Source organism: Pithys albifrons, chromosome 17, assembly GCF_047495875.1.
Source record: "Pithys albifrons albifrons isolate INPA30051 chromosome 17, PitAlb_v1, whole genome shotgun sequence".
Classification (NCBI taxonomy): Eukaryota; Metazoa; Chordata; class Aves; order Passeriformes; family Thamnophilidae; genus Pithys; species Pithys albifrons.
Genome location: NC_092474.1, coordinates 10,477,143 through 10,503,906, shown reverse-complemented (window position 1 = coordinate 10,503,906; position 26,764 = coordinate 10,477,143). Strand labels below are relative to the sequence as shown.

General features: G+C 43.9%; 2 protein-coding genes across 11 annotated transcripts in view; one reads left to right on the top strand and one right to left on the bottom strand.

The window, feature by feature from the left end:
- Positions 1-12,475, top strand: part of LOC139680137 (serotransferrin-2-like) — a 24,347-nt gene extending 11,872 nt beyond the window's left edge. For 4 of the 5 annotated variants that reach the window (XM_071572472.1, XM_071572474.1, XM_071572471.1 and 1 more), the window contains 7 exons: positions 43-111; positions 371-553; positions 826-982; positions 1,675-1,757; positions 2,964-3,148; positions 3,523-3,709; positions 4,463-5,629. In XM_071572472.1, coding sequence (XP_071428573.1) covers positions 43-111; positions 371-553; positions 826-982; positions 1,675-1,757; positions 2,964-3,148; positions 3,523-3,709; positions 4,463-4,512 — 914 coding nt within the window. In that variant the 3' untranslated portion in view covers positions 4,513-5,629. Of the gene's footprint in view, positions 1-42; positions 112-370; positions 554-825; positions 983-1,674; positions 1,758-2,963; positions 3,149-3,522; positions 3,710-4,462; positions 5,630-12,394 lie in introns of those variants that run through there. The other variant, XR_011699312.1, reaches the window with a different exon arrangement.
- PRR14L (proline rich 14 like) lies at positions 6,639-26,764 on the bottom strand. Of its 6 annotated transcripts, none has more exons than XM_071572453.1 (9): positions 26,725-26,764; positions 25,187-25,678; positions 23,502-23,583; positions 16,082-22,337; positions 12,793-12,864; positions 11,874-12,036; positions 11,490-11,596; positions 10,709-10,780; positions 6,639-10,079 (listed from the first exon to the last, which is right to left on the bottom strand). In XM_071572453.1, exons 2-9 carry the CDS (start codon positions 25,634-25,636, stop codon positions 9,803-9,805), a joined length of 7,479 nt encoding a protein of 2,492 aa, XP_071428554.1. In that variant the 5' UTR covers positions 25,637-25,678; positions 26,725-26,764; the 3' UTR covers positions 6,639-9,802. The 6 variants fall into 6 exon arrangements, with proteins under 6 accessions (XP_071428554.1, XP_071428556.1, XP_071428555.1 ...); XM_071572455.1 differs by having other exon boundaries at positions 12,793-12,861; XM_071572454.1 differs by lacking the exon at positions 26,725-26,764 and adding an exon at positions 26,698-26,721.

Sequence of the window (26,764 nt, the reverse complement as noted above, 5' to 3'; positions counted from 1 at the left end):
ACAGCAGTGGCAAGATCCTTAATGATTGTCTCTCCTGTCCAGGTGGAGATTGTGCCCAAGCTGCTGAGAGCATGGAGAAAACAGGAAAACTAATTCATCTTAAGCACAAAGGTAACAGAATATCTTCGAGAGGGCAAAAAGTTTAGATTTTCCTAAGGCTGTTCTAGGGTTTATGTAGGAATATATTTATATGTTGGATTGGAAAAGAATTTTCTGTGCTAGGACAATAGCTTTGTGGCTACGCAGAGAATGCAGGTCCTGTACTGTGACTGAAGGTATTGTGACAGGATGAGGGAGGGAAGAGTGAGGCTGTACCTCTCTGGAATACTTAATTGCTTTGGTATAACCAGTTATTGTCACTGTTTTACAGCACTACCACCTGTTTATGCTGTTGCCCTTGCTAAGAAAAGTGCCAAACAGATTAACATCCATAACCTCAAAGGAAGGCGGTCCTGCCACAGCCACCTGTACAGTCCTGCAGGATGGTTACTTCTGTCCAAACACACAGTGGGAGCTCTGGGGAACGATACTGAGAACTGTGACATTGCCTCTGGTAAGGGCTACTCTGGATTATCTGTTGACTAGACCAGGAAAATCTGAAGCCCTAAATTTGGGAGTAAAATAGAGATGGGCCCATGAGGATTTGACCAATAAGTGATGATTGCAGTCTCACAGGGTGTTGAAGCAGACTTTTGTCATATCTGACCATGTGTGATTCCCTCTTCTCACTAGCTATTAGGATGGAAAGCCATTCCTGTCTTTTCCCAGGTGTGAAGAGGCTTTGGGATGCCTTGCCATAACCTCACCTCAGTTTTCTTTACTCAGCTTATCAGAATTACTTTTGGAAGGGCTGCATGCCAGGAGCAGATGGGAACATGTGCAAGGTGTGCGTTGGAGAGAGCGAGGTGGAAGGGGCCCGAGTCTCCAGCAGATGTGCTGCAGGTCACAACGAACGTTACTATGGCAACATGGGAGCCCTCAGGTGAGCTGTTTGTCAGAGGCAGAAATGCAGAGCAATAGCCAAAATTGGCTCATTGTTTTGCTCATTATTTTCTTTGAAAGTTGGTTGGGTTTTTTTCCTTTCTGTTAAGCCACTGGCTGTATAAACTTTTGCTAGTGTGTATTTTGTTTTGGTTGCAGTTGCTATGGCATGTTCAGCTGACTGGTGATTTAAAATAGTCATGAAACCACTTCCAGAGCAAGGCAATGCTCCCAAGCATGTAAGGCTTAGAACATTGATACTGACCCATTAAAGGGAAGGGATGAAAGATGGTTGGAAAGGCAGTTAGAAGAGGAGACATGGGAGGAAGCAGTGTAGGATATGTGAGGTAATTAGACTGGAGATATTAAAAAAATAAATAGTTGAAGACAGAAGCAGAGAAGAATATTAAAAGGGAATCAAAAGATATATAATGCATTTAGTTGAAGTGAAGGTGCACATTGTGTCACAGCTTTGACTTGGGAGCTGCTGTAAGGGATGAAGGGATTGTCTTAGCAAATGTGTGAACACAGTCCCCTGAGATCCATACTGACATGACTGACTTATTCCATGTAACAATCACAGACAGGAGGGATACCTCCAGCTCCTCTTGTTTTAGCTTCAGAAGACTGTCCAAAGGTTGCTCATCATGTAGCGGTTGTCTCTGATCAGTTCTTGGTTTTTCCCTACACTAGGTGCCTAGTTGGCAATCCCAGTGGAAGAAGCTTTGGAGATGTAGCTTTTCTGGAACACTCTAACCTGCTCCAGAACATTGAGGGTGAGATGCAGATATTCTCTTTTCTTTTGAGAATGCTCATTAGCACTTCCCACAAAGTGACCATCACTCGTGAGGATCAGCCTTTACAGGTTTAATCTTAGTCCATGGAGAGGTGTTTGTGACTGGAAAACAGCAACAACCTTCCTGCTTGCACATGTTCCAGGAAAGCTCAACTCTCAGATACTGCTGGAGAGGAAAGAGGGAATCTCTGAGTGCAAAGATCAGTGTGTGTGTTGGGAGATAATTGTCCTTGGAGACTGCACTAATTTTTAGCAAGCTCAAAGCTTTAAAAAGCAAGGGATTTTCTCATCAGCCCTTCTCCCAAAGGCAGCCAAAGTGCAGGTACCCATTGTTTGATTTTTAAATCAGAGTTTGAAGCACTACAATGGCAGGTAACAGCAATGCCTTCAGTGTTTGTGCTGGAAGACGTTCTGTAGCTTCATCATGACATGGCAACTTCCTTTTGTTGTTTCAGAGGCACTTATGGAATAAACAGGTCAAACAGCTTAATAGGCAAAAACTCTGCAAATTATTTCACCTTTCACAGTTTCTAAAATAGCATTGTTACTACACTGTGAAGTATTTAATTTCCTCTGGGAAACACTGATCTTTGCAACAGTCTAGCAATTGGATTTTGTTGATGCAAATGATTTTGGTTGCAGTAGCTTAAATCCCCTCAGTCTCTTAAATTATGTTTACTGCTCTAGCTGCCAAAATATGCTTTTCATAGAGTTGAAGGGAAAGGGGATCCCCATTTTGTTTAGCTTGATAAAGCACACTGAAATTCTTTTTTAGGCAATTTCAGTAACAGAAGAGACTTTTCTAAGAGAAGAATCTCTCTAAAATCAAGTGAAGGTGTAAGGGCCTGGAAACCCCCAGGAATTCATGCAGTAAAAGACATGTAGGCCCAAGTGCTTTGTTTCCAGAAAGGGCTCTGGTTACAGGTGAAGGTGAGACATGATAGGCCTTGATATTACTTGAGTTTTAGTTGGAAGGTGCAGCTGAAGTTCACTGACCTTTTTTCCTCAGTGCAAACCCTACCCTGGGCCTTGTGCACTCCTAAAAATGACCCCACAGACTTGCACTTGTTTTGAACGCACTGACTCAACTTCTTCCTTTCCATTTTTAACAATTTTACATGAGATTCACCCTGTCTTCTGCTTGAATTTTTCAAAAGGATTTGCTTTCTCTTCATTTCCTTTTCAGATCTGGACAGCTCTGGTTGGGCAAAAGGTTACACCGTCCTCGACTTTGAGCTGCTGTGTCCGGACGGGACACGCGCTGCTGTCACCGAGTGGGCAGCGTGTCACCTGGGCCCTGTCCCCCCCAGCACAGTCATGACTCGGCCAGTCTCTGTCACCAAGATCTACGACTTCCTGGTGAAATCCCAGGTAAGGCAGGGAACAGGGAAAAGTTTGGCCTGTTATCACATACAACTCCTGAGAACCCGTTCAAGATCAAAAGCTTTGTATACTACACACAGAAAGATCCAACATGAAAGAATTAAGAATGTGCACAGGATATTAGGAAAATAATTATGTGGATTCTCTAAAGGGGTATTTTGGCACTAGTTCCCATTCAGCAGTGGCCACACTTTTGCTGAAAAATAAGGCACTGCAAAACTGCATCTTTTTGTATGAATAAGGACAGTGCTAGGTAAATGTGGACCCTCTTTTCTCCTATACCTTGCTTTAAAATTGAGAGTCACCAGCTTAACCTTGCTATTTATGATCCAAGTTGTGAAACCTACTTCTTCTCTGTTTAGGAATCTCTGGGAAGCAAACTGGATTCTGAATTCCAACTTTTTCAGTCGTGGAAATATGGTGAAAGTGATCTGCTTTTCAAAGACACTACTCAGTACCTTGTTCATGCAAGTCACCTGAACTATCAGGAAATCCTTGGGGATTCTTTCATGCAGCTGGCAGAATCAGTGTTTAATTGCACACCTGCAGGTAAAGTCAAGTTCTTATTCTGAGTTAGAGATGCAGCAGGCAGCCCTCTGTGCACAGCTATTGCCCTGTGGTTTAGCCTGCATGGAGAAGGATGTTCTACATAATCCTGTTAGTAATAATTTTCCAAGGAGTGCTGTGTTTGGAGCTCCTTTAGAGTGTCTTAAAACTCCCATGCCAAAGCACTGAAGGACAAGCTTTGCAGAAACAGAATAACCAATACACTGTACAGCAAATATGAGGTTATTCAAATAGGACTGTTTTACTCACACTCTGAATTTTTCCCCTTGAATTCCAGGGATCAGTTCTGGGAAAAAGGAATATAATGTTCATTTGTATATGCCAAACTTGGGGGGAAAAGATAAGAAATTTTATATTTAATTCTTGAATTAACCTCAAGATAAATAATTTCCTCTTTAAAAAAGACCTCACTACAGAACTTAAGATCAAAATCTTTATAAACTCATCCCTTAAGGTTGCTTTTTCATTATTTCCAACTGAAAATTGTTTGAAGTGTGCATTTAGCTGTCAGCAAAACTGGCACTGCCTCTGGGCCAGGCTGTTTTGGGATCTGAAAACCTGTATTGAAGTAAAAGAAGATTACACAAGAAATGAGACTGAGTCTAGCTTGTCAAAGAACTGAAATTCAAAAGGGAAATTTTACCTCTATTCTGCTGTTTTAATGGATAGTACTTGAAAAATTTAGTACTTTAAAAGCTGATATCTTTAGGTGTGTGTTTTCTTCCTGGTTTGTAGGCATCTTGGACTTCTGCAAGCAGGATATCTGTGCATCCTCATCCGACTGATGGCAATGCAGAGGCTCTGCAAAGCACATCACCACCCTCGTTACCAGGCCATGTGCATGTCCAACCCACCCAAAGCACTCAGCATGGAAACAGCCATCTCTAGACATGTGTGCTGCACACCCTCCTGTCCCTTTTCACAGCAGATTTCATGTTTATGATAATGTGATGCTGCCCCTTCCTTGTCTGGAGCAGGCAGCATAGGGAACAGCACAGCCCAGAGCACAGAAGCAAGATCAGCAGTTCTGTACAACTACTCTGGAGAAATCAGCACTTTTGTGGAAATAGCAGGGCCAATACCTGTGAAAACACAGATGGTCATCAGTGGCACAGGTTAGTTGGTAGCATTTTGTCTTGCTTGTCTTATAAACAGCTTCCGTGCAAAAAAAAACCAGTCAACTGACATTTTGGTAATTGCAGCATTGTCTTCCTGTGTCTGTGGTTTTGGTTGCAGCCAGGTAGTCCTTGCTGAATGCACAGACATGCTGTAGGTTGTGTATGTAGTTGCTACCACAGGCAGGGCTCTTTTCTGCTTTTAACTGGGAAGAATGTATTTGCTTTTTCAACCAAGAATTTTTACTAGTAAAGCCAAACACTTTTTTCTCATGAATAAATTTATTAAGGCATTTAAGAGCCAGCAGAACTGGATGCTTGCAGCTTATAAGGTGAAAAGAAAGCAATGGATATTCATCCTTGTCAAAACCTCCAACCATTACTTTATAGTACTTTGACACTTTGAATTTAAGATTCTATGAAAGGTCAAAATATCAATTAAACAGCATAGGTTTTACAAGTAGAGAGTGCCTGAACATATGAAGCCTTTTGAACAGAATGTAGCACATATTCCTTTTGCCTTTTAGTGGATAAAGGTTGGGAGTGGATGGCCCCTCACGGTAAGGGTACATTTCACTTTTTAAGTGTTACCACCCTCTGCTCCCAGGCAAGGGTAACATTTCTATTTAACAAAAATAATTTTTAAAACTTTCACTAAAAACTTTCCAGACCTTGCTATGTATGTTGCAGTTGTATAAACCTCATCTATTAATAAATGAGATACAAATAGTGCAGGCACCAAAGCCAATGTATCTGCCAGATAAAGGAAAAACATAAAAACCCCTCCACCAAGACCAACCAAGCAAGGCAGCCCAATGCAGTTGTAAAAGGTGCTGCTAAAAATTCCTTGTTTCCTGTTATGTGATTTAGTCACACCTCTCCTTCCCCTTTTCCCTTCCTGAGAAGGAAAAGCTTTGCACTCTGAGCAGGAACAAGGGGTTTGGATTCAGTTCTCCACCTCATTTGTCCCATTGTTTGACACTGACTAATCAAACGAGTTTGATTTGATTCTGGGACACAAGTCCAAACTTCTTTGCTTTCCCGAGAAAGGGCAGAGCTAAATGGGGAATGAATCCAGTCCCAGTGAGGCAGCAGTGCAGAATACCCGGATAGTGTGGTGCAGGCATGGAGGAGCAACAGCCCTGAAGGAGCAGGGGAAGAGCAGGATGCTCCTTTAGGCCTCTGAGGTGCTCCCTGCCTTTCCTTCCTGGAGCTTTCCCGCCCTCTGCGGGGCCCATGTAACACTGCACTTGGGAGAAGGCAGTTCTGGGAACAGTGAAGAAATGCATCTGTCAGCTCAGCTTTGCCAGCCGGCGCAGGGAGCAGCTGAAGGTCGGGGTTATACACAACATTTCATGCAAGGGCAGGGATGTTGTTTTCTGACACAGACATTACAGCCCTTGCTGATGTTCCTGTGCTCCAGCTCTGACTCCCAAGCACCAGGTGATGCCTTGCAGAGCCTGCGGTACAGGAACCACTGGCCAGCTCCAGCCTGGAATCTCAGTACCTGGCTGTGCTCCCAGGGTCCTACTGCTCTGCTGTCTTAGGAGATGGATGATGCCTCAGTGCTATGAATGTAGCTAAGATCCTGCTTAAAATGCCCCAGGTGGGGCTGTGTTCCCATGTAGTCGTGGCTGTGGATGAAGGAACACCAGAACTTCTGCTCTGTGCCTCACCCACACCCTGTTAGTTAACAGTGCCCATCTCTTTGGAGGTGTGACCTTTTCCCCATGCAGGCAAGACATGTACCATGTATATTTACCCACACAGGCATGAAGGCCTTAAAAACCAAAAGGTTCTCAGAAAAATTTATTTTCATAAATTAAAAACACACACAAAAGAAACAGTAAAATTTTAGATTCACACAATATTAAACAGAAACAAAATGCCAAGAGCATGATGGAGGCTAATGGCACAAGTGTACAGATTCTCATTGAGCTATTTGTTCACTTGATAGCATCATACAGACTTTAATCCACAGTTACCATCCAATGTTAGAAGAGCACCTGGAACATAATATACCAAAGGCCCACCTGAAATCCAGTACAATGAGATGTGCTTGCAGGAATTCATGCCCAGCAATCATCAGAACTCACATGTGTGCAGCCACAGGGCCAGCCAGGCAAATGCTGTGCCATACATTGAGGAGCCTTAGCTGCTCCAGTCAGAGCATGATGAAAATACCTTTTTTTTATCTTGGAAAGTGGTCTTTTTATCTCACATAATCAGCAAATTTAGCAAAGAGCTGCCTGGCTCTGCACAATTTACACCAAGAGACAGGACATGGCAAAAGCTTTGCAATACTTCTAAAGCTGTTCTCGTCATCACTCTGTGAGCAAAGACAAACAATGTCTTTCTGTGGTGATACAACAGAAATCCTCACTGCAGTGGGTTCACTAGCTGGGGATGGATGCAAGACCCCAAAAGATGCATCCTCTATACTTCTTCCTTCCCATTCTCTGTGACAAGAAGCAGCTCAGAGGAGCAAGTGCCCAGCTTTTGCACAGTCCCCATTCCCAGCATGCACGCAGCAGCCACGGGGAATGAGGCTGTTCCATGAGTGCTGTAAACAGGAACAGAGGTGGGAAAGGGGAAGAGAAAAAAGTGCAGGCACGACTTGACAGCTGTGTGCTGGAGGGGGAGAGATGCTTGGTCCCCATTAGCTTACATCATCATACAAACACTGAACCAAAAGAGAATAATGCTGGATATTTGGGTTGCCACAAACTAAGGTCTGGGACAAGCTAAGCAACTGCAACATAATTTTGTAACTCCTCCAATTACTGTGAACCAAAGAGAATTAAGTGTTTTCTTTGCTCTGCTCTCTCTGCTGTAGTTTGTAGAAAGAAAGCCAAGAAATGTCCTTTCAAAGCAATCAGAAACAAGACAGAGCAGGGAAGCAGACAAAACAAAAGCCAACAGAACCCAAAGGAAAAAAACCCAACACATTCTGTGTTTTGAAGTACATTAGAGGTCTGAACTTTGCCTGGACCCAAGTTTCTTCTCTCCCCACCCATATCTTTATTTCCTTAAAGGCCTCACAGCTCAGAGGAGTCACAGCACTGGAAGCCTCCCATATTAATAGAAAGTGAATGAATGTTCTATAACAACCCCATTCTATACCATAAATCCATAAAAATATATCTCTCACTCTTGCTACTTCTTCCAACCAGTCAATAATTAGGCTAATACACCAGGACAGGGAAAGTTTCAAACTTTTTAGGAGGCAGTTGACCTTTGTTTTTTAGGGATTTCTTTTTACAAAAATAAAGAGGATCAATTAGAAGGTTCTACAGCAGCCTAATAGCTTAACCAGAAAAATAGTATGTCAGTATGTTCAAAGTTTGCCTGTCTTGTTACTTTACCCTCAAACTCCAAACACTACTGCTCTAAGTGTGCACTCATCTTTTCTTCAGTCTTCCTGATTAAAGATAATTAGTCTTAAAAATAAGAATGTAAACTTTTAGCAATCCCAACACATAAGCTGGGAGCAAAACAAAGCCAGCTGAGATTTCTTGCAACTCAGGCACACACAGTGTCATCATTCTCTTCCATTTCTCTACTTTCAAAGCTCTGAAATTCAACAGATGGCTTGTTAATTTTGAGTTTTCTGTTTGGTCAGTAACAGAAGTGGTAGAGCAACAGAATATAATAATAGTATTTTCAGTCCTACCTTTATTGGGACTTTATAAAAAATACCCACCCAGTAGATATTTGCTCAATTTGAAGGTAAATAGAAACTCTATTATATGGGCAGGTAGGTAAGAAAGTGCAAGTTCAAGTGACAAGTGAAAGAAAGAACAGACTAATTCCCAGGAATGACAGCCTTGCCTGAATAACTTCTCTAGGCACTGGGGGACAGAGATGGCATGAACTGCAGCTGGCATTCACCTGGATTGATGCTTCAAGGGAGGTCAGCACAAGGGATGCCAGGAGGAGCTCTCTGCCTTCAAAAGGCAGAGCTGAGAAACTGCCCAGTGCTGCATCAGATAATTACATTAAAAATGCCCACATGCCAGGAGGCTCTTTGTACAACACTGGCCATAAAAAACTTAAAAACAAAGCTCAAAGATTTTGCTGGTATTCCCTACAAACAGCAGCTCAGCTCAGGTAAACAGAAATCTCTGCTTATGTACCCTGCAGTTTAGCATCCTTATGGGGATATTCCTCTGGAGAAAAGGTTGGCATCAGCCAAGTAAGTAAAAAAATCTGATATTTGGGAAAAAGTAGTACTGGGCACCATTTTTCCTTTACACACTACCTTTGTTTGAGTTTAATATGTTAAAAGGTGTCCTCATGGACAAACTAAAGAATCATATACAAAGTGCAAGTTACTTAAAATCTAGTTATGTAGGGCTTCTGCTGCCTGAAGCCAGGAAGGGCACAGAAACTCAGAAGGAACCTTCTAAGTTAACAGAAGGAAGAAACAATTGAATGCAAACCCAGACAGCTACTTTTAATTGTTAAAAAGTTAGTGGTATATCAAGAATGTGTTTGCTAGAATTTATCTTTATCAAGATATCACTGTATCTCTTCTGTCAGGTTGTTCAAAATAGCCATTAATTACAGTAACAACAGCAGACTCAAATGTGCAAATGACCTGGAGTACACAGTTCTAGTGTTGCTGAAAGTGCACTACTTCCTCCTTTACACTCCTACTCTACCCCCAAAAGGTGTTTAAACATAATTAATTAAATATAAGCAGTAATTGCCAGAGGTTGAGGAAGGAAGGGTAAATTTTATGTGGCTGTGTTACACTCCAACAGGGACTTAAAAGGGTCCCTCTGATAGCATTTAAAAAAACAAAAAACAAAATAGCACCTTAAAGAGGGACACAGCCAAAAACTGATTATCAGACGTTAGAACAGAGTGGCAGAGTAACACACGGAGGAGTCAGCAGATTTCTCCCCAGAGGAAAACACTCAAAAGCTGATGGAGCATTCCCAGCTCTGCAGCTCCCTCAGGTGCCAGGGACCTGCTCCTGCTCAACCTCCCCTGCAAAAAAGGCTTCGAGGTCCATGAGCTTCTGGCTCAGAAGCAGGTCCAGCTCTGCGCTCTGCAGCGCAGCCCGCTTGGCTCGGGTGCAGGAACCCACTGCCTTCAGTTTGCCGCGGCTCTTCCTTTTCCGCGGAAGAGTGAAGTCCTGGAACTCCAGAATCCGCTTTCTCTTTTGCTGGCTGACAGAAATCAAGTGTCCATTTTTCTCCTTGGGCTCTTCAAAGATTGTCTCCAAGCTCCTGGTAAAGCAGAGGGAGAGCTCATGACCACTCCAGCAGCAGCTGCAGCCGCCCCCTTACATGGACAGGGACACTGAGGGGTTTCAGAGCCCAAGGAAACCCACTTGAACTTCTACATTTTTGCAGCCCCTCCACACCTCTTGTAATGTCTTTTATTCACAGCTCACCCCTCCCACAGCTGCACCTCACTGCCAGCTAATGCCTCATTGCTGCACTGACTCTGGGGTAGAATCTCTTTCTATCTGTATTTCAGTTCAAAACCTGAATCAATTATAGACTCTTGACTTTATGGAATGAATAGGCTTGAACATTTGATGACAGGCTGTTATTAATATTTTAAAGAACATGCAGTTCCCTTTGAATTTTGAAAAAGTAAGTACTGTACTTGGAATGAATGAGCAGATGAAAAATACAAAGCCATACTTAACCAGCTGCAAATTCTTAGTTCAGATTCGATTTCAATGCTTTCCCATCCAAACACTAAAGATACCATTTTTGAAGAAACTTTCTCTACCATTTTAAGGTAATTTTAAAAATCGCTCTCCCTCTCAGCTTTCAGACACCTTTCATCTCCTCTGCCTAATTAGCTCATGTTCATCTTAGTTTTCTCATAAGAAAGCAGAACCAACCTGGCTGGAGGAGGGGACTTATAGTTCTTGTTTGTGTAAATTTCTTCTAAACTAAATTCTTTCTTCTTAAGCCTGAAAAAGTAATGACAAATTAATCAAGAAAGAAAAAATTTCAAAACCTTTTCTCTTCACAGCAAGCAGATTTATGAGAAACAAGTACAAGTTCTAAGCCTGAACACTAAGCAATTGTGCTTTAACTGGGGGCAGAGAGGAATGAAAAATGAGCTCATTAATTATGTAACTTCACACAGTTATTTTAAGGTCTGGGTCAAGACTTGCCCCTTCTGCAGAGGTCAATACCTTCTAGCATTCTATGATGCTTTGCAATAATGATGCTCAAAAGAAGAAGGGGAAGTGGCTTTACAGGTCACTTTTTTGTGAAAGTTAAGAAAAATATTAACAGTTTAGCAGATTAACACTTAATCTCTTGAGACTCATTTCAGTCACTGACCAATGTTAAGCTGCTCTCTGAAGAAATGCATTGTTTTGTCAAGCCTGGCACTGCAGAATCACTGACTTTCAGTCTATGTTTATCAATACAAACTTCTTTCTTCTCTAGAAAAATCATCCCATTGCAGTTTAGTTTTTCACTTTTTTCCTAAACCCTGGTAATTTTGGTACAGCTGAGAACAAACACCGGACATCACTGAGCTGGGGCTGCACAAAATGGTGATGGGAAGAGAGGCAGTTACTGAAATGATTATACTCATGTGCAGGGAAGGTACAGCAGGAGTTTGTCAAGCAGCAGGAGCTGAATGAGTCCCTTGCAGACACTGCTCACCTTTTTGGTTTGGGCAGTCCCATTGGAGTAAGGTTTGTGTCCGGCCTAGGAACAGTTTTCCTGATTCGGATCTCTGAGACTTTCTTTGGCCTCTTTTCTGGCTCAGCCTTAAGAAAGAAGTGGAAAATGTTAAAATTAAGAGAATTACAACCACACTAGTCAACAGCATTTCCTGTTATGCTGAGTATACATTATCTATAGATTAAACATTCCTCTCTGGTTTGCCACCTTCTTTCTGCTTGAATCAAAGAAAGCAGCAGAGAGCAGGACCCACAGCCCACCTTCTCCCCTCATCTTTAACAGTTACTTGATAATAATCAGCAGCAGCAGCTTCAAGTTCTGGAGAAACAAGTCTGAGAGATGTAAAATACAAAATGAGCTCACTTTTTTCAGTTCTGTGCCATCCTGGGGTGTCAGGCGGGCTAGAAGGGAAGCCTCGGCTCCATCGAGGCCGTGGTGCTCGGGGGCCGCGAGCCTGGGGGATGACGGCAGCGGCTCCGGAGGTGGGGGCGGCTTTGGTAACGGGAGGGGCAGTGAAGCTTCCGGGCTGCACCAGAGGGAGAAGGGAACACAAACAGATTAATATCCAACTGATACTGCAACAGCATTCCCTGCTCTCAGCGATGTTCCTGCATTGCCATATGGGTGCCCAAAGCAATGCAGGTCACACACACTGCCCAGGGAAGGGAACTCTGGCACACACAGAGCCAGAAGCTGCTGCAGCCCACAGGGATGTACAAACTGCCCTCCCAGAGTGCCTGGGTGTGTCATTTCAAACCCACTCTCTCCCTTTCCCTACAGCTGAACAGTTCACAACTCTATTTATCAGCTACTGACAGAAAGGGATTAATCCTCCTTTTCTGCCAGCAAATTTCTTGGATATTAATCATACTTTTTGATTACAGATAAACTTAAAATACAGCTTTTACATCTGCCATCCCTACACTGCAAAAGAATAGAAGGAAGTTTCAGCAGCTGATGTCCAGGCACTCAGGCAGAAAGGACATAGACCAAGTAAGGAATCAAACTTATTTAGTTCCACATATTCATTTCATAAGAAGTGGCACAACATGGTTGAAGGTACCAGAACTGTTCTGTGCAAGGACCTACTAGTGTTTGCATTAATGTCCCTCCACTCTTCACTACATCACCCAGCCAGTTCACTTCATTAACTTTTTAATCAGAATGCTGTTCTTGGAGTGAACTGCCAAAAGCTGAAAGCCAAAATGACATAAGCAATGGCTTTCTGAGAAGGTTTGTGATCCCACTACTCAGGATAAGTACCAAAGTCCACGAGACTCACCATGTCTCAGGGCCTGCAGTCTGCAGTGCTTCCATACTCTGTGCAGGTAAGTGTGGCAACATGGCATAGCTGCTTCAAAAGGAGAACGAAAAAACAAACAAAACAAGACAGAAATTAGGTCTACACTATAAAAAGATGAGGGAAAAATTATTAGTATAAAAGATACTCATATCAGGAATGAGAATGAAAGACTAAAATGATACAAAAGCAAGTCACATCTGCCATTTAGTTCACTAAATCTCACTGACAGCTTGTTAAGGAAATAGTCCTACTTTCACTTAAAAAGGGTAGTTATGAGAAAAGCAAATAGAAATGCAGAAAGAGGCAGACAGTAGTACTGAATGTCATAATTATTTCTATGTAGTTATCAAAGTATAAAAGTTGCAGTTATTTCTATGAAACTCTATACTATTCAAAACCCTGGAGTTTTAAAGTAACAAAATCCTTGAAGGATTTGGCTACTAAAGAAAAAAATGTGCATAATGGCAACAGTAACAAGTGACAGGAATTATTTCCATCTGATTAACTCCTGGGTGTCTCCAACTCCCACAGCCTTGAATATTCTTCATTGATTGGAATAACCAAAGGCCTTTCCAGAAGGGTTGGTAATTACCATAATTCTGTGGCATAAAAGTCCTTTGATATTAAGCTTTACTCTTGTGCCCATACTATTAACAGCAGCAAATCAGTTGGGAGAGTTTTTACTCCATTACATAGCAAACCTGGCAGTTGCTGTTCTCTCAAATCCACAGCTAAATGTACTTTGCTGTTCTGTAGCAAAGATGTTACAGACTGGAATTCTAAGACAGAAATGAAGCCCAGCCATGCTGGCAGCACAGGGAAGTCCAGCTATACAGAGGGAGGTCAGAAAGGCCCTTTTCTTGTGTTTGTCATTCCTATCAGAGCTGTAACTCTTTTTGTCTCAGTGTTCCACTATTCCAGTGCTACTGGAACCCCTGTCAACGGGGCAGCAGAGCCCCCTGTGCCAGAGCTTACTGTGTTATGTAATAATAAAGATGATAATAACAACAACACAAAACTATAAAGAGAGGAAAAAAAACACTTTTAAAATTTTTAATCCAAATAAGCATTAATTAAAGACTTTAGTGAGAGAATGCTTTATTATTGGCAGTGGAAATGACAGATCGTTTTTAGGCAGGAGAACTACTCTTGTTCCTTGTTCTCCTGGTTATTAAAAACACTAACTATGAATGCAATAACTTAAGTATTTTCCAGAAGAAAATGGCCTGCAGGGAACTTTTTAAATTTTCTGAGTTTTAACTACCTTAATCAAAATAGGCAAATATTTCTGTCATTCTTCGAGCTGAAAATGCTTTTAGTCTGCACCAAACATACCACTTGTATTTACACACCAAGCATTTATTTCCTAAGTGATTTTCTTTGAGTACACATAAATTTAAAAGGGATTTACTGAACTGTCCTTTTGTCACTGTTCCTGTTAACAACTTAAAGAAAGCATTATTAGTTGATGAGAACAGGCAATCAATCTTCAGCAAAATGGAATCTAAAAAGGTGTAAAATGCTAGGGTTTGTTCTTTGTGTTGTTTTATAGTCAAACCTTTAATATTCACTTTTATTTGATTGAGAGAGAGAATTTATTTGTTGCACTTCTTTAAACTTCTGTGTATATTCTTTTGAACTCACCGTATGCTACAAGAATTTCACTTTAAAGAAAGTCGGACTGGGGCAGAAGAATTAAGGCTGCCTCACACACACATTTGTGAGGTATTTTGCAGAAAAACAGAGTTTTAGACTATTTTAACTCTGGGTTATCTTTCACTTGAAGTGATTGATTTAAATTCTCTCCCTTTGGGAAGAAGTTCATTCATAGCAAAACATGCAGTTTTAGTCAGGAATGGAATCCTCTTACAGTTTAGCTCACTGGCCACACTGTGCCTTCAGAGTCAGCTCTGATCTCCCAGTCCAAGGATAAAGAGCCTCAGCAATACCAAACAATACATTCCCCTCAGATACACAAATAGGTTTTAAAGAGGTGTTTTGTTTTTAACAATGTGTTATTTTTAAGCTTAGTGCTCAAGCTGTACTTTACTGATAAGATTATTCCAGAGCACTAATTAGTTCATTAGGAAATTCAGCCTGATAAACTGACTCATCTGAAATGAAAACAGAAGCAGATCCCACAGAATGTGCTGTGAGTTGTGTCTGTGCCATTATTCCATGTATTTTAGTGCAGACAGCTCCCAGCATGGAGCAGCACTTCCCTAAGCTCCCTCACACCTTTGGGACACATTAGAATTTATATTAACAAGTGATAAAGTCTCAGGTTTATACCTATTTATAGAAAGCAAATCTGGCATGGTTTTGGTTAAACTTCTATCAAGCCATGGCATAAGACAAATTCAGCAGCTCTCTGCAGGCTGCCACAGTATCAAATGGACCTTGCTACAGGGCTCAGGAACCTTTCCTCTGTCTCGGAACTGCATGTCAATAAAATCAGGGACTGAACTGCTCATGTCATTGAGGGATAAAGGGCAGAATCCTTGCTCAAGAGCGTGCAAAAATCCTGTGACAGAGCTAGGAACCTCTTCCTCATTCTGTTTATTAGCAAAATGATGTTAAATGCTGACAGCAAAGGTAAACTAAATATGCAAAGTAGATTTCAGTCCTACTCCCACTCAGAACAAGAATGACACGCATAGAAAAGTTCATCACTGACACAAGTGGAGCTACGTTGGTGTGTGCCAACAATACCAGGCACCCACCATCAGAAGGCATAGCATGCACAGAGAGGCTTCAATTAGCAGAGAGTGGTCATGGAATACAATTAAAAATGTAACTGAATGCAACCCCCCACCCCTACCACTCTTCCTAACCTGATATTGAGCATTTCACAGTTGGTTCCAAGTGGCACTTGTGGCTCAGACCTCTGAAAAAAACTTTCCTACCTCAGAAATCCAGTTGCTCTGCAGTCACTCTGAATAGACCTAATGAAGTAGCTCAGCTTTTGCATTATATACTCTGATGCATGGTGTGTATATTTTGCAAGGGAGAAGAAAATAGAGTTAGCCATTCTGCCAAAACAGGACAGTGTTACAGAACCGAAGGCAAATATATTCAAATTTAGCGAACAGACTGTTCTGCAGGAAAGAATCTTCCACGCTGAGCCATTCTTGGAGCAGAATGTGTAGATCTGAACAGAGGAAACTGCCCCTCCAATGCAAGCTGCAATTACCCTCTCCCTCCCCAAAAAGGAGCAAGTATATACCCTGCACAGATTTAATCTCAGAAATAAGGTGATGGGTTTTACCTGTTCTCGAAGCCCACACTTGGCTGCCACTTGCAGTGACTGGAGTGGAGAGGAGTGATTTCGGAGGGATGGGCAGAAGGACCGTGCTGACTCCATATGGAGAGGACCCTGCCCAGTGAGTATGGCAATGAGGAGACGAGGTCAGCAGATACACAACCTGGATACCTTGCCCCTTTCAAACCCTGTGCCAGTTGGGATATAAATAGTCTCTGGATGGTAGGAATATGACTGCTTAAGTTTCTTCTTCTTGTCCAAATCCTGTAACATCCGGGGGAAGAAAGTGCTAACACTGTGTGAAGGCCAAGCGTGGAACAATCTCCTCTTCTTTCAGCAACGACGTTTCTTCCACAGTCAGGATGAAGAGCAACAGTCCTTAGGGTTGTTATGGAGTGAGAGGAATGAAGTTCATTATTTACACTGGAATCTTCCTTTACAGCTGTTGTATCTGAACAGCTCTGAGACAGGAGAAAAGACAAAGTCCACTTGGAAGCTGGTGCTGGTGTTTCTCCCAAAACTGGTCTGTGATGTACAGAGTGCTGTGATGTCATCCCTGTGAGGTCTGTCACAGGACTGGAGTCCAATTTTATGTGAAAAGAAATTGGGAAAACTGGAACATCCGTGAAAGAGGTTGGAGGCTTGTGGCTTAAGTCTGAAAAAAGTATTTTGGTACTTTCTACAGGATAAAGTGCCAAAGGCTGAAAGCTGAACATCTTGGTGCACCAGCTGTCAGCCCAGCGTGAGTGAACGTTCCTGTTAATGCAAGCAAAGGCTTCCAGGAGGTTTTTCGATCTGCGGTGGCTGTACCTGTCACCCACTGGGAGCATTTCGGAGAAGCCTGGCTGGGGTTCGGAGTTCCAGACGCCTTTGGCAGGGGCCAGGAGCCGGCTGGCTATGGCAGACAACGCGCTCAGCAGTGCTGGCTCTTTGGTACATTTCCGAAATTTCAAGCTGTTCAACAAACTGCCCCTCCTGGCCCTCTGCCTTGGCACAGGAGCAAATCTCATGGCTGTTTCCCTTTCCCCTGTTGGTGGTTTACATGGAAAGTACAAAGATTCCAGAGGGGTGGTTTCCTGCTTGGGGAGTATGTCCAGGGGTAACTCAAAGAAAGGTGGACTTTTAGGTTTTTTGATTTTTCTTAAGGTTTTTGGAGGATACAATGTGGGAACCTTTTTGCATGTCCTGCCAGGTTGTATTTTTAATGGAAGAGGTCCTTTTACTTTCTTTGCAGTTCCTCTTAGTTTATTTGTAGTTCCAAAGGCACCAGGGATTCCATCATACCCTAAATTAAGGTTCAGGTTTTCCATTTCTGAATCCTGAGTCTTCAAAAACTGTGAACTAATAATATCTGTGGTAATCTTTGGCCTTTTAACTTCTTGTAAAGTGCTACATAGTTTACTTTCACTGCTTCTGACAGCAAAAATCTCTGAAAGACCTTCAAACTTCACATTTCTAGATGTCACCAACTCATTTGAAGAGCTGCCTAAGAGTTCAGAACTGTGCAACACACTGGGTGTGATTTTTGCTTTCTCCTGCTGTCCTGACTTCTGTTCTTGGTGTGCCTGCTCCAACCAATGTACTTCCATCTTTCCATACTTCCTTTGTTTAGTTACAGGACAATCCTCTATTTGATCAAGTCTCTTTGAACCAAAAGCCTCATTTTCCTTGCAAATTGCATGAGCTGGTGCTGTGTCCTGACCTTGTGTCGCCTCCTTCACCTCCCCCTTGCTCTGTGCAGTTAATCTGTAAGGCACTCGTGCTTCACTGCAGGCCACCCAGTCTGGGGAGCACGGTGAGCTCAGGAGGGGTTGGACTGTGGGGGCTGTACCACACTGCAGTGCTGGGGAGGCCTCTGTGTCAGACACAGCTGCAGCCTGACAGCCCTGCACAGCTGCTGAAAGCACTCTGGGACCTGCCAAGGTTCTCAGCTTCACATCACTTCTTCTTTCTTTTGAAAGATTATTTAAGTTGGATCGTGGGACTTCCAAAACCTTGCCACGATTCTCAGCACTGAGTGGGACTATTTTGCTACCTGACTTTTCAGAATCTTCTAACAAGGCCCATAGATGATTTCTGAGCAACTTTTTTCTAGGGGCTACTTCTTCTCCCATCTTCTCTTCTACACGTGTATTTTCAGACTTGTCTCCACAGGGAGGACTTTCTGGTGAGGTCCCATCCATGGCTTTCCCAGCTGGTGGGCAGAGCCCCTCATCTTTCAGGCTGTCTTTGCTGTGGGCACAAACTCTTGAACTTTTTGCACCATTCAGAGAGCCTGTTGCTGTTTCATTCACTGAAGAGGGAATCTCAATATTGCTGCATTTTCTCTTAACAGAAATTTTTACAGAAAGGATTTTTGTCATTGAAGAATCTTTGCTAATTTTTTGGGGTGAAGACAAGTTCTCTCTCTGTGTATGGTCAGGTGACATACACAGCTGTTCTCTCCCAGGCTGAGAGATACCACAGTTCAGAGCTGACAGTGTCTCTGAATCCACCCGAGTCTCATTAAAAGATTCTTGGACGTCAGACATTCCAGAAGGGGATGGACCAACACCCCTTGGAGCACTGGTTTCTTTAGCAGGCTCAGATGTTAACGGTGGGCAAGTGTTACTTAAGAGAGGTTTTATGCTCAGACTTTCTCTGTTTTCTGTATCTGAAAGCACATTTTCTGGCTTATATGTATTTTCAGACTTCTCTCCACAGGGAGGACTTTCTGGTGAGGTCCCATCCATGGCTTTCACAGCTGGTGTGCAGAGCCCCTCATCTTTCAGGCTGTCTTTGCTGTGGGCACAAACTCTTGAGCTTTTTGCACCATTCGGGGAGTCTGTTGCTGTTTCATTCTCTGAAGAGGGAATCTCAATATTGCTGCATTTTTTCTTAACAGAAATTGTTACAGAAAGGATTTTTGTCGTTGAAGAATCTTTGCTAAAAACTTTGGGTGAAGATGGATCACAGTTCTCTCTTTGTGTATTGTCAGGTGCTTCAGCCAGCTTTTCTCTCCCAGGCAGAGAGATACCACAATCCAGAGCTGACAGTGTTTCTGAATCCACCTGAGTCTTATTAAAAGATTCTTGGACGTCAGACATTCCAGAAGGGGATGGACCAACACGCCTTGGAGCACTGGTTTCTTCAGCAGGCTCAGATGTTAACTGTGGGCAAGTGTTACTTAAGAGAGGTTTTATGCTCAGACTTTCTCTGTTTTTTGTATCTGAAAGCTCATTCATGTTCTCAGGGTTGTATGACAGACTCCCATGGTTTGATGAAATGGGCAGAAATTGGGCACTAACTGTGTTTTCCTGGTCCTCCACCAACCATTTCATCTTTGGCAGCGATGGATGTGTTTTGCTGTCTGCAGACACCAGTTCTGCTTCCTCTGGTGCACATTTGATAAAACAATGCTGTGAGTCATGTGGTTTGCTATCAGAAAAGCTTTCTTCAAGAGTTCCTTTATTGTCTCTTTCACATTCTTCCTCACGTTCTTTCAGTTTGATTGTCTTCCTCTCCACTAGATCACTGATGGAGCCCATGTATCCTGAACAGTCTTCATTCCTCACACCAGTTAGAGACTCCAAATTCACTACACTCAGAGTTCCTTCAAACCCGTCTTTTCTTGCATATTTATGCACTAACAGAGGCAGGTCTTCCCCTGCTTTCAGCACTATCTCTTCACCCAGACTAGAGCCAGACTCGCTCTCTTCCTCAGAGCTGTCGGCCTTTGGTACTCCAGGCTTTGGTTGGGTGGCTGAAGTTCCTGAACGCTGCTCGCTGCCTGGCATGGGGCCATCAGCCTCCCCCTGGCACTGCCCGTGCCCTGCACAGAGGGTGGTTTCTGTGTGGCCGGCAGGCTGTGCTGGGGTGCTCTCGCTGGCAGGTGCTGGGCACGGAGCACAGAGGGCAGTGCTACACTGTGAGGGATTGGCCGGGAGCGCCGGCCCTTCCTCCTGCTCCGGCACGTCCAGTTCTCGCTCCGGGCCTGACAGAGAGCTGCAAAATCCAAAATTGTGAGCACAAGTGTTTTTGTTCAAACATCTGACTGGTAACTGTTCACTGGTCCCATCTCTCTGATTGCCTTCAGGAGTGTTTGGAGACTCCACAGTTCTTGTTCCATCAAATTCCTCTGTCTGGGAAGCACAGGTGCCCACCTTTTCTTTTGCCTCCTCTCTGTCACAAACAATTTCACTGCCATCTGCTGCTTCACAAAGATCAAATTGTTTCACAACCTCCAAATTCTTTTTTGAAACCTCATTTCTTCCCAAGGTAGCAGCAGACTTCTCTGAAGCATAAGCTAAGCAAAATATGGTTTTTCCTGTGGGAATGCTGTTTATCCCATGCAGAGCTACACCTCTGTTGCCCCAGTCACATTCACAAGGAAGAGATCCACATGCCAAAGGCAAGTGTGCTTCTGGAAAGACGATCGCCTCTTGACTGTTACAGCCAGCTGAAGGCTCTCCTCCCAAATTATAATTTTCTTTGATCTTCTTAACAAGATCAACATCAGAAGAGTGACTGTTGAGGAAAACGTCCTGTACACGTGTAGTCCCTGATAAAACACAGGAAGCACTGGCAGCTGTACCCTGGCTTTTTACACCCTGATTGTTACAATGCCATGTGTCACAATGTTCAGTTTCTAAACCAGTAGCCACCCTCCCCAGATTTCCTGCAGATTTCATGTTCTTTTGGGATACTCTGCTTGTCATAGTAGGGTTTTCAAAAGTCCTGGAACTTACTGAAGACTTGAATTTGTCTTTACAAATCAAAACTTCCATGACTTGTTTCCTTGTTGTTTCAGAAACACCAACGGTTTCTTTCCCAGACAGATTATCCCAAGCCTTGTCCCTGTGTGAAATTTCATTAGCAGTAAAAGGAGGACACTCATTATGATGAGGTTCTCTTGATTTTTGTAAAACAGGAGGTAGATTTACATTTAGTGTATAAAACAAATGCGTTTCTTTCCCAGTGGACAAACTGTCCCTACTATCAGCCAACCCTTCTGATGTTGTATTGCCCTCAGATTCCTTTCCAAGCAGTTGTGCCTCGGTTGGATGTTTTTCTAGCTTGGTACAAAGATCAAGACAACTGTGGTTGCTGGGAGGAGGAATTTTACTGGAGATATGGTAAGAGCTTCTGTCTCTCTGTCCAACTCTATAGGGAGCAATGTTGCTTGTTTCCATCAGCAGACTGTTTTCTTTTATACCATCCTTGCACTGGTCACTGACAGGGAATTGCCACTGGTCCTTTTTCAATTTATCACCTTCTGATGGGACTATTTTAAATTTTTCCTTCGAAAACTCCTCAGGAGATGAAGCAGCAGGACTAGAAACTGCAGAAAGACAATGCTCACAAGTAACACCCTGTTGAGCTTCAGGCTGGTTCCAAACTTCCATGTTTTCTCCCACAGCAATTTTTCTCCAGACCTCAGCAGCCTCTTCAAACTCAGAGCTGAATGATTTACCTATACTAGCACTTAATTCCCTAGGATCAGTTTTAGCACTAGATAATCCTTCGCTCCTCAGCACTGGGATCTGCTCCACTGGTACAGGTTTGGAGGCTCGGTTTTCTACAGACCCAGTTCCATGATGGAAACGAGTGTGACATTCTGTGTTTTGGGGAAGATAATTCAGGGGGGTTTCACTGATAATTCCATCAACTGCAGTACTACTGTTTTGCAGTGGCGTATTTCTGAAGTCCACACAACAGATGCTTTTCAGAACTGGACATAAAACTCCAGGACTTGGTGTGGACGGTGTCCTACAGCTTCCTGCTGAGGACAACGCAGGAGGTTCGTTTTGTGTGGGTACGGCACCGTTACAGGGGTCATGAGCATCCTCACCCTGCTGACAAGCCTGGCAATTAGCAAGTGTTGTGCAGAATTCATCAGCAGGATTTTGTCTGGATAATTTCTCCTCTCTAATCTCCAGGACAGACACACCACTGTCCCCTGTTCCCAAGGGTGTGGCAGTGTGGGCTTCTGACCCATCTGAGTCATTTGTTTCTTGGGGATGGTCTGTGGCTGCTCCAATGTCCGTGACTTTTAAAGGCTCTAAAAAATCTAAGATGCTGGTTTGTGCAACCCCAGCTCTGGCCATGACTGTGTCTACATCTGGGCATTCATTGCTCTCAGCTGGACGACCTTTACTCACTCTGTCATTCCTGTATCCTGCTTTACTAAATATCCTAGTCCCATCAGCCTTCATACCTTGTACTTCTTCAGTGAGCTTTGGCAGAGTTTCAGCTGTCACCTGAACATTTGCTTGGTTTTCCTCTGCATAAGAAAAGAAAAAGCAAATCAGGGCCATACACTAAATTTGGAAGGCATTCAGTCCCTTTTAGTGTTGTAGACAATAGTGCAGTGTTAGTTTCCAAAATGTTTTTAAAAGGGAGAATTGATGCTAACAATTTTACTACCAGCCTCCAGAAGATAAACCAAACTACTCCACCACAAACCTAAGGCACCAATACAGACATTCCCATGAACATTGCAAGACCTGGGTATTTCAGGTTCCACCAATACTGAGCAAGGTGCAATGCAGGTCCTATAACTTAACACACAGGCCATCACCATAATGCTCATTTGTAACATCAAAGCTGAGCACAGCTGTGGGGACTCCACCTGCTCCAGCCCAGAAACACAGCTGTGCACTGAGTGGCCATTTCCATTTCTTCTTCCTTGAAGACATCTCTGCCAGTGACTCATTCATAAGAACAAAAGGCATATCTCATCTGTCCAAGCAATTTGGATTAGAAATAAACTGCTTTTGTAAAATCACAAAGAATGTGCTAATAGTTACTGTAGAATATCTTCATAATCAAAGCTTTCCAGGAAACATATTTGCTCAGACTTCTGCAGATCTTCTCCACATTTTTTAGTAATGACCAAGACTAAATGACATTTGTCAGCCAAGTAGAACTTTCAGTTAAGAAAGCAGGGAGGAAGAAAGAAAATAATTACCAGATGCAGGCAAAGTGACCAAAGTATTTGGAGCTAGAAGATTCTGGAGGATCATAATGAAACGAAGACCTAGTTTAATTGTCCTCTTTCTTTGTAATCTGCACTTTAAATTTTATTTTTTAAAACATTAAAAGATGAATGAGTAGTACTCTTCCATATATTTGCTATTACTGCTCTCATACAATCCAGCTTTGAAGCAAAAGGAAACGCAAAACTTCTACTACTGATACCCCCTTCTGCTTTGGGGTAAATAGATATTTGAATTAAATAACTAAAATATACATCTTGTATGGAAAAGGTCTTCAGGAAAGTACATGTGCTGCCAGGACAAAGCAAAGCTCTAAGTGTTGGTGTTGTTAAAGCTGTGTAAAACAAAATACACAAGCCATCTCACACTCACTCATCATCAGTTTTACCTCAACAAATAACTGGGAGGGAAGCAGGGGGCAGAGAGGGATGTACAACTGAAGTACCCACCTGTGCTCCTCAGAGATCCTGCAACTTCAGTGCAACAGCCTCTTGCAGACTTTGCCCCTTCTTGGCCCAAGTGAGGGTCCTCCTGAAACAAGACAGAAATATTAGTGGGGATGGGTGGATGGATTTCTGACTTGGATCATGTCTCAGGGACTGCCCCTGCCCAGCTGGGCTAGTTCAGAATGAGAAAATCTCCAAGAAACCTCTGGATCTGCCTAGCACAGGGTGTGCCTTGCACTGCAAGTGCTTCACACAGACACTTGTCATTCCTTCCTTATCCCTTCAGTCTCCACCATCTCACCACAAAACAATGAGGCATCCAGAGATCTGTCTTTAGTAGCAACAAACTCCTTTGACACAAGCAGCTAAAATGTAAGTAAATGGCTTAAAACGCAAATTGTTGGAAACTTGAATGAGCAGAGTAATCCAGTCTCCAGGTCTGTCTCAGCCCTCAAACCCCACCACACAGCTCTGGTAAGATGTGTGCATTTTCTCTCTGGATTAAACTTGCCTTCTACCACCCCTTCCCTTGGCTCAAAACCACAAACCCTCAACAGAAGACCTCAGACTACTTGCAAAAAACTCCAAACCAAGACCCCACAACCAAACTATTTGCACTTAGAAACATGAGAATTCACCTTGGAAAAATTAATGACTATCAAAGATGTATTTAGTTTTAATTTCGCAAACTTTCAGATAAATCAAATATCAAAATTCAGAATTAAACACACAAATTATTTTAGCACTATGCAACCCCCAGCACTCAGTGTAAAACACGCACATGGGCACCTCATCCAGGTATGTCCTGGCTGACATGTCTTCAGTCACAATACATTATGTGCTTCTGAAGTGTGTGAAAACTATTTATAAAGTAAAGAAAATTATCAAGAAAGTCACCAAAACTTTCAGTTTTCAGAGTTTTGTGACTCTTCAGTTTTCAATAGAATATTCTTTGCAATATATTTCAGCAGCTTTGGCCTAGAAATAACTTTTTATCATCAGTGTTTGCTAAAGTGGAGAAGAAAAAAGCTGTAACACTTTTACTCTTCTGAAAGAGTAAACCAACACTGATTTCCTCTCTAATTACAACCAATAATTCTAAGCCCAAAAACTGAAATGCTAAACTGGAATCACCTGTAGCATTACAATTCTACTGCCAGGCTGAAATAACTATTTTGTGGTCAGTACCTCGACTGGGGCTGACGGCACCAGCAGAATATGCTGAACTCACAGACCATGTTTGCTGGGCATGGAGAGTTTTAGTTGTTTCTCCTTTTCAGTCACAGTCAGTTTTGCTCCTTGTTCTGTTCCAGACCTGCCTTACACCCTTCCAACAGTACTTAAACAGGTGAAAGCCCTCATGTTTTAAAATGCTGCTGGTCTCCTGAAGTACAGGCTATTTTTCACTGGATCCAGGATAATGCAGACACTGACACACACCCTGGAAGTGTCCAAGGCCAGGCTGGATGGGACTCGGAGCAACCTGGGCCAGTGGGAGATGTCCCTGCCCATGGCAGAGGATGAAACAAGATGGTCTTCAAGGTCCCTTCCAACCCAAACCCTTCTATGATTCTATAGCAGAAAAACACAGAAGAGAAGCAGGAAACCCCCTGGCCAAACCCACTGCCTGGTGATTCTAACCTTAAATTCAAAATATCACACAGGGATTCACTTTTGCATTTGCTTACTTGTTTTGACCAAGTTTCCCCAGGAATGAAAGTAGAGCCTTCAGCATGACAGTCCTCAGCAGCCGGGGCCTCTTTGTCTTCCTTCTGGAATCCACCACTACAACAGTTCAGTGTCCTAAAGTGTCCTGTTTTGTTTTCCTCATCCTCCTCAAGGTCTCCAGCCTGTAGCAATTCCTCGGGAAGGGATTCTGCTGGCCCACAGGAAACCACCTCGAGCACATCACCCAAATCTCCCATCTTCTGGCAAAAGTCTCCAACTGCAGAAGTCCAGGGAGTGTCCCTGTGAGTGAGCACAGCCCCTGAGCCCTCGGGCTGAGCTCCCAGGCCCAGGGCAGGCCCCGGCACTGCCATGAGTTCTGTGGAGACGCTCCGGGGCAGCCCAGGGTACAAATCCTCCAGTACAGCAGCCACAGGAGAATCCAGGAGAGAGTCCAGCCCAGCTGAGAGCATCAGGGCAGGTGAGGAGGGTTGTCCTGAGCTTTTCAGTTTATCCTAAAAAATTAAAGCAATGTTAAATCAACCTATGTAGGATTAATCACAGAATATCCTGAGTTGGAAGGGATCCACAAGGACCACTGAAGTCCAACTCCTGGATTAGATTAAAAAGAAAAGCTTAATTCCTCAAGATTCATGCATGTATGTTTAAGAAAGGTACTTCCAAATGGTTTTAAACAAGGAGCTGAGAATCAGAGTTATCTCTAGAAATACTTCATAAGCAAAGGAAGAGAGTATGGACAAACAGATTCCCAAGCCTCGTTTTCACATTCAAACATCTCCCTGCAGGTTTTCCCTCATCTCCTGAAAAACCTGGGAAGAGGCTACAAAGCAAATTGCCGGGGCTTGCATCAGACCCCCTGCTCTTCGCCAGAACTAAGGCATCCTACCTCTTCCTGGCATTTCGTAAGTTTCTCATCTTTGGTGAAAAGCCCCAACTTTTCTGCATGTTCTGTGTCTCAAAAGAAACTTCCCGAGGCCTCGCCCTCCTTCCCCTGCGCCTCGCAGCCCCTGGCCGGGCAGCCCCGGTTACCGCAGCTGCGGGGGCAGAGGGCGCGGAGCCCGGCCCGGGACAGCGCGGCCCGGGCTCGCCGGGGCGGGGCCTCAGCAGGAGCAGCTCAGCGCAGCAGGGGTCGGTGAGCCGGTACTGCTCTCCGCCCTCCAGCCGGAGCAGCCCGGCACGAGCGGGGGGACCCACGAGCCGCCCCCGCCCCAGCCCCGGCCCCCGCCCGGGAGTGACCCTTTGTCCGCGGCCCCGCGCCCTCCCCGCCGCACCCCTGGGCGTCCGCGGCAGCGCTGCCGAAGGGCCGCCGCTCCCGGCAATGACACACCCGCCCGTGTGTCCCCCAGGGCCAGCAGGGCCGGGCTCCGCCCCGCAGAGCCCCCGCTGCGCTCGGGCTGTGCTTGGCCGGACCCCCAGTACCGGAGAGCGAAAGAGACGGTCCCGCACCAGACAGCTGAGAGAGCAGAGAGAGAACCGAAAGCCCCGGGATACCCAAGAGCCCCGGGACAGCCACCTGGCCCAGCCCCGCCCGCGCCGTTACCTGAGCGGCGGCGGCGGCGGCAGCACCGCCCGGCCCCACC

Bases quoted from the DNA above. Each gene is read 5' to 3' on its own strand.
- PRR14L (XM_071572453.1), bottom strand. From the start codon at position 25,636: ATGCTCTCAGCTGGGCTGGACTCTCTCCTGGATTCTCCTGTGGCTGCT. The intron at 23,584-25,186 runs GTAAGCAAATGC...GTCTTGTTTCAG, and splicing joins GGGAAACTTGGTCAAAACAA to GAGGACCCTCACTTGGGCCA. The intron at 10,080-10,708 runs GTTGGTTCTGCT...CTGCTTTACCAG, and splicing joins AAGTCCCCTCCTCCAGCCAG to GAGCTTGGAGACAATCTTTG.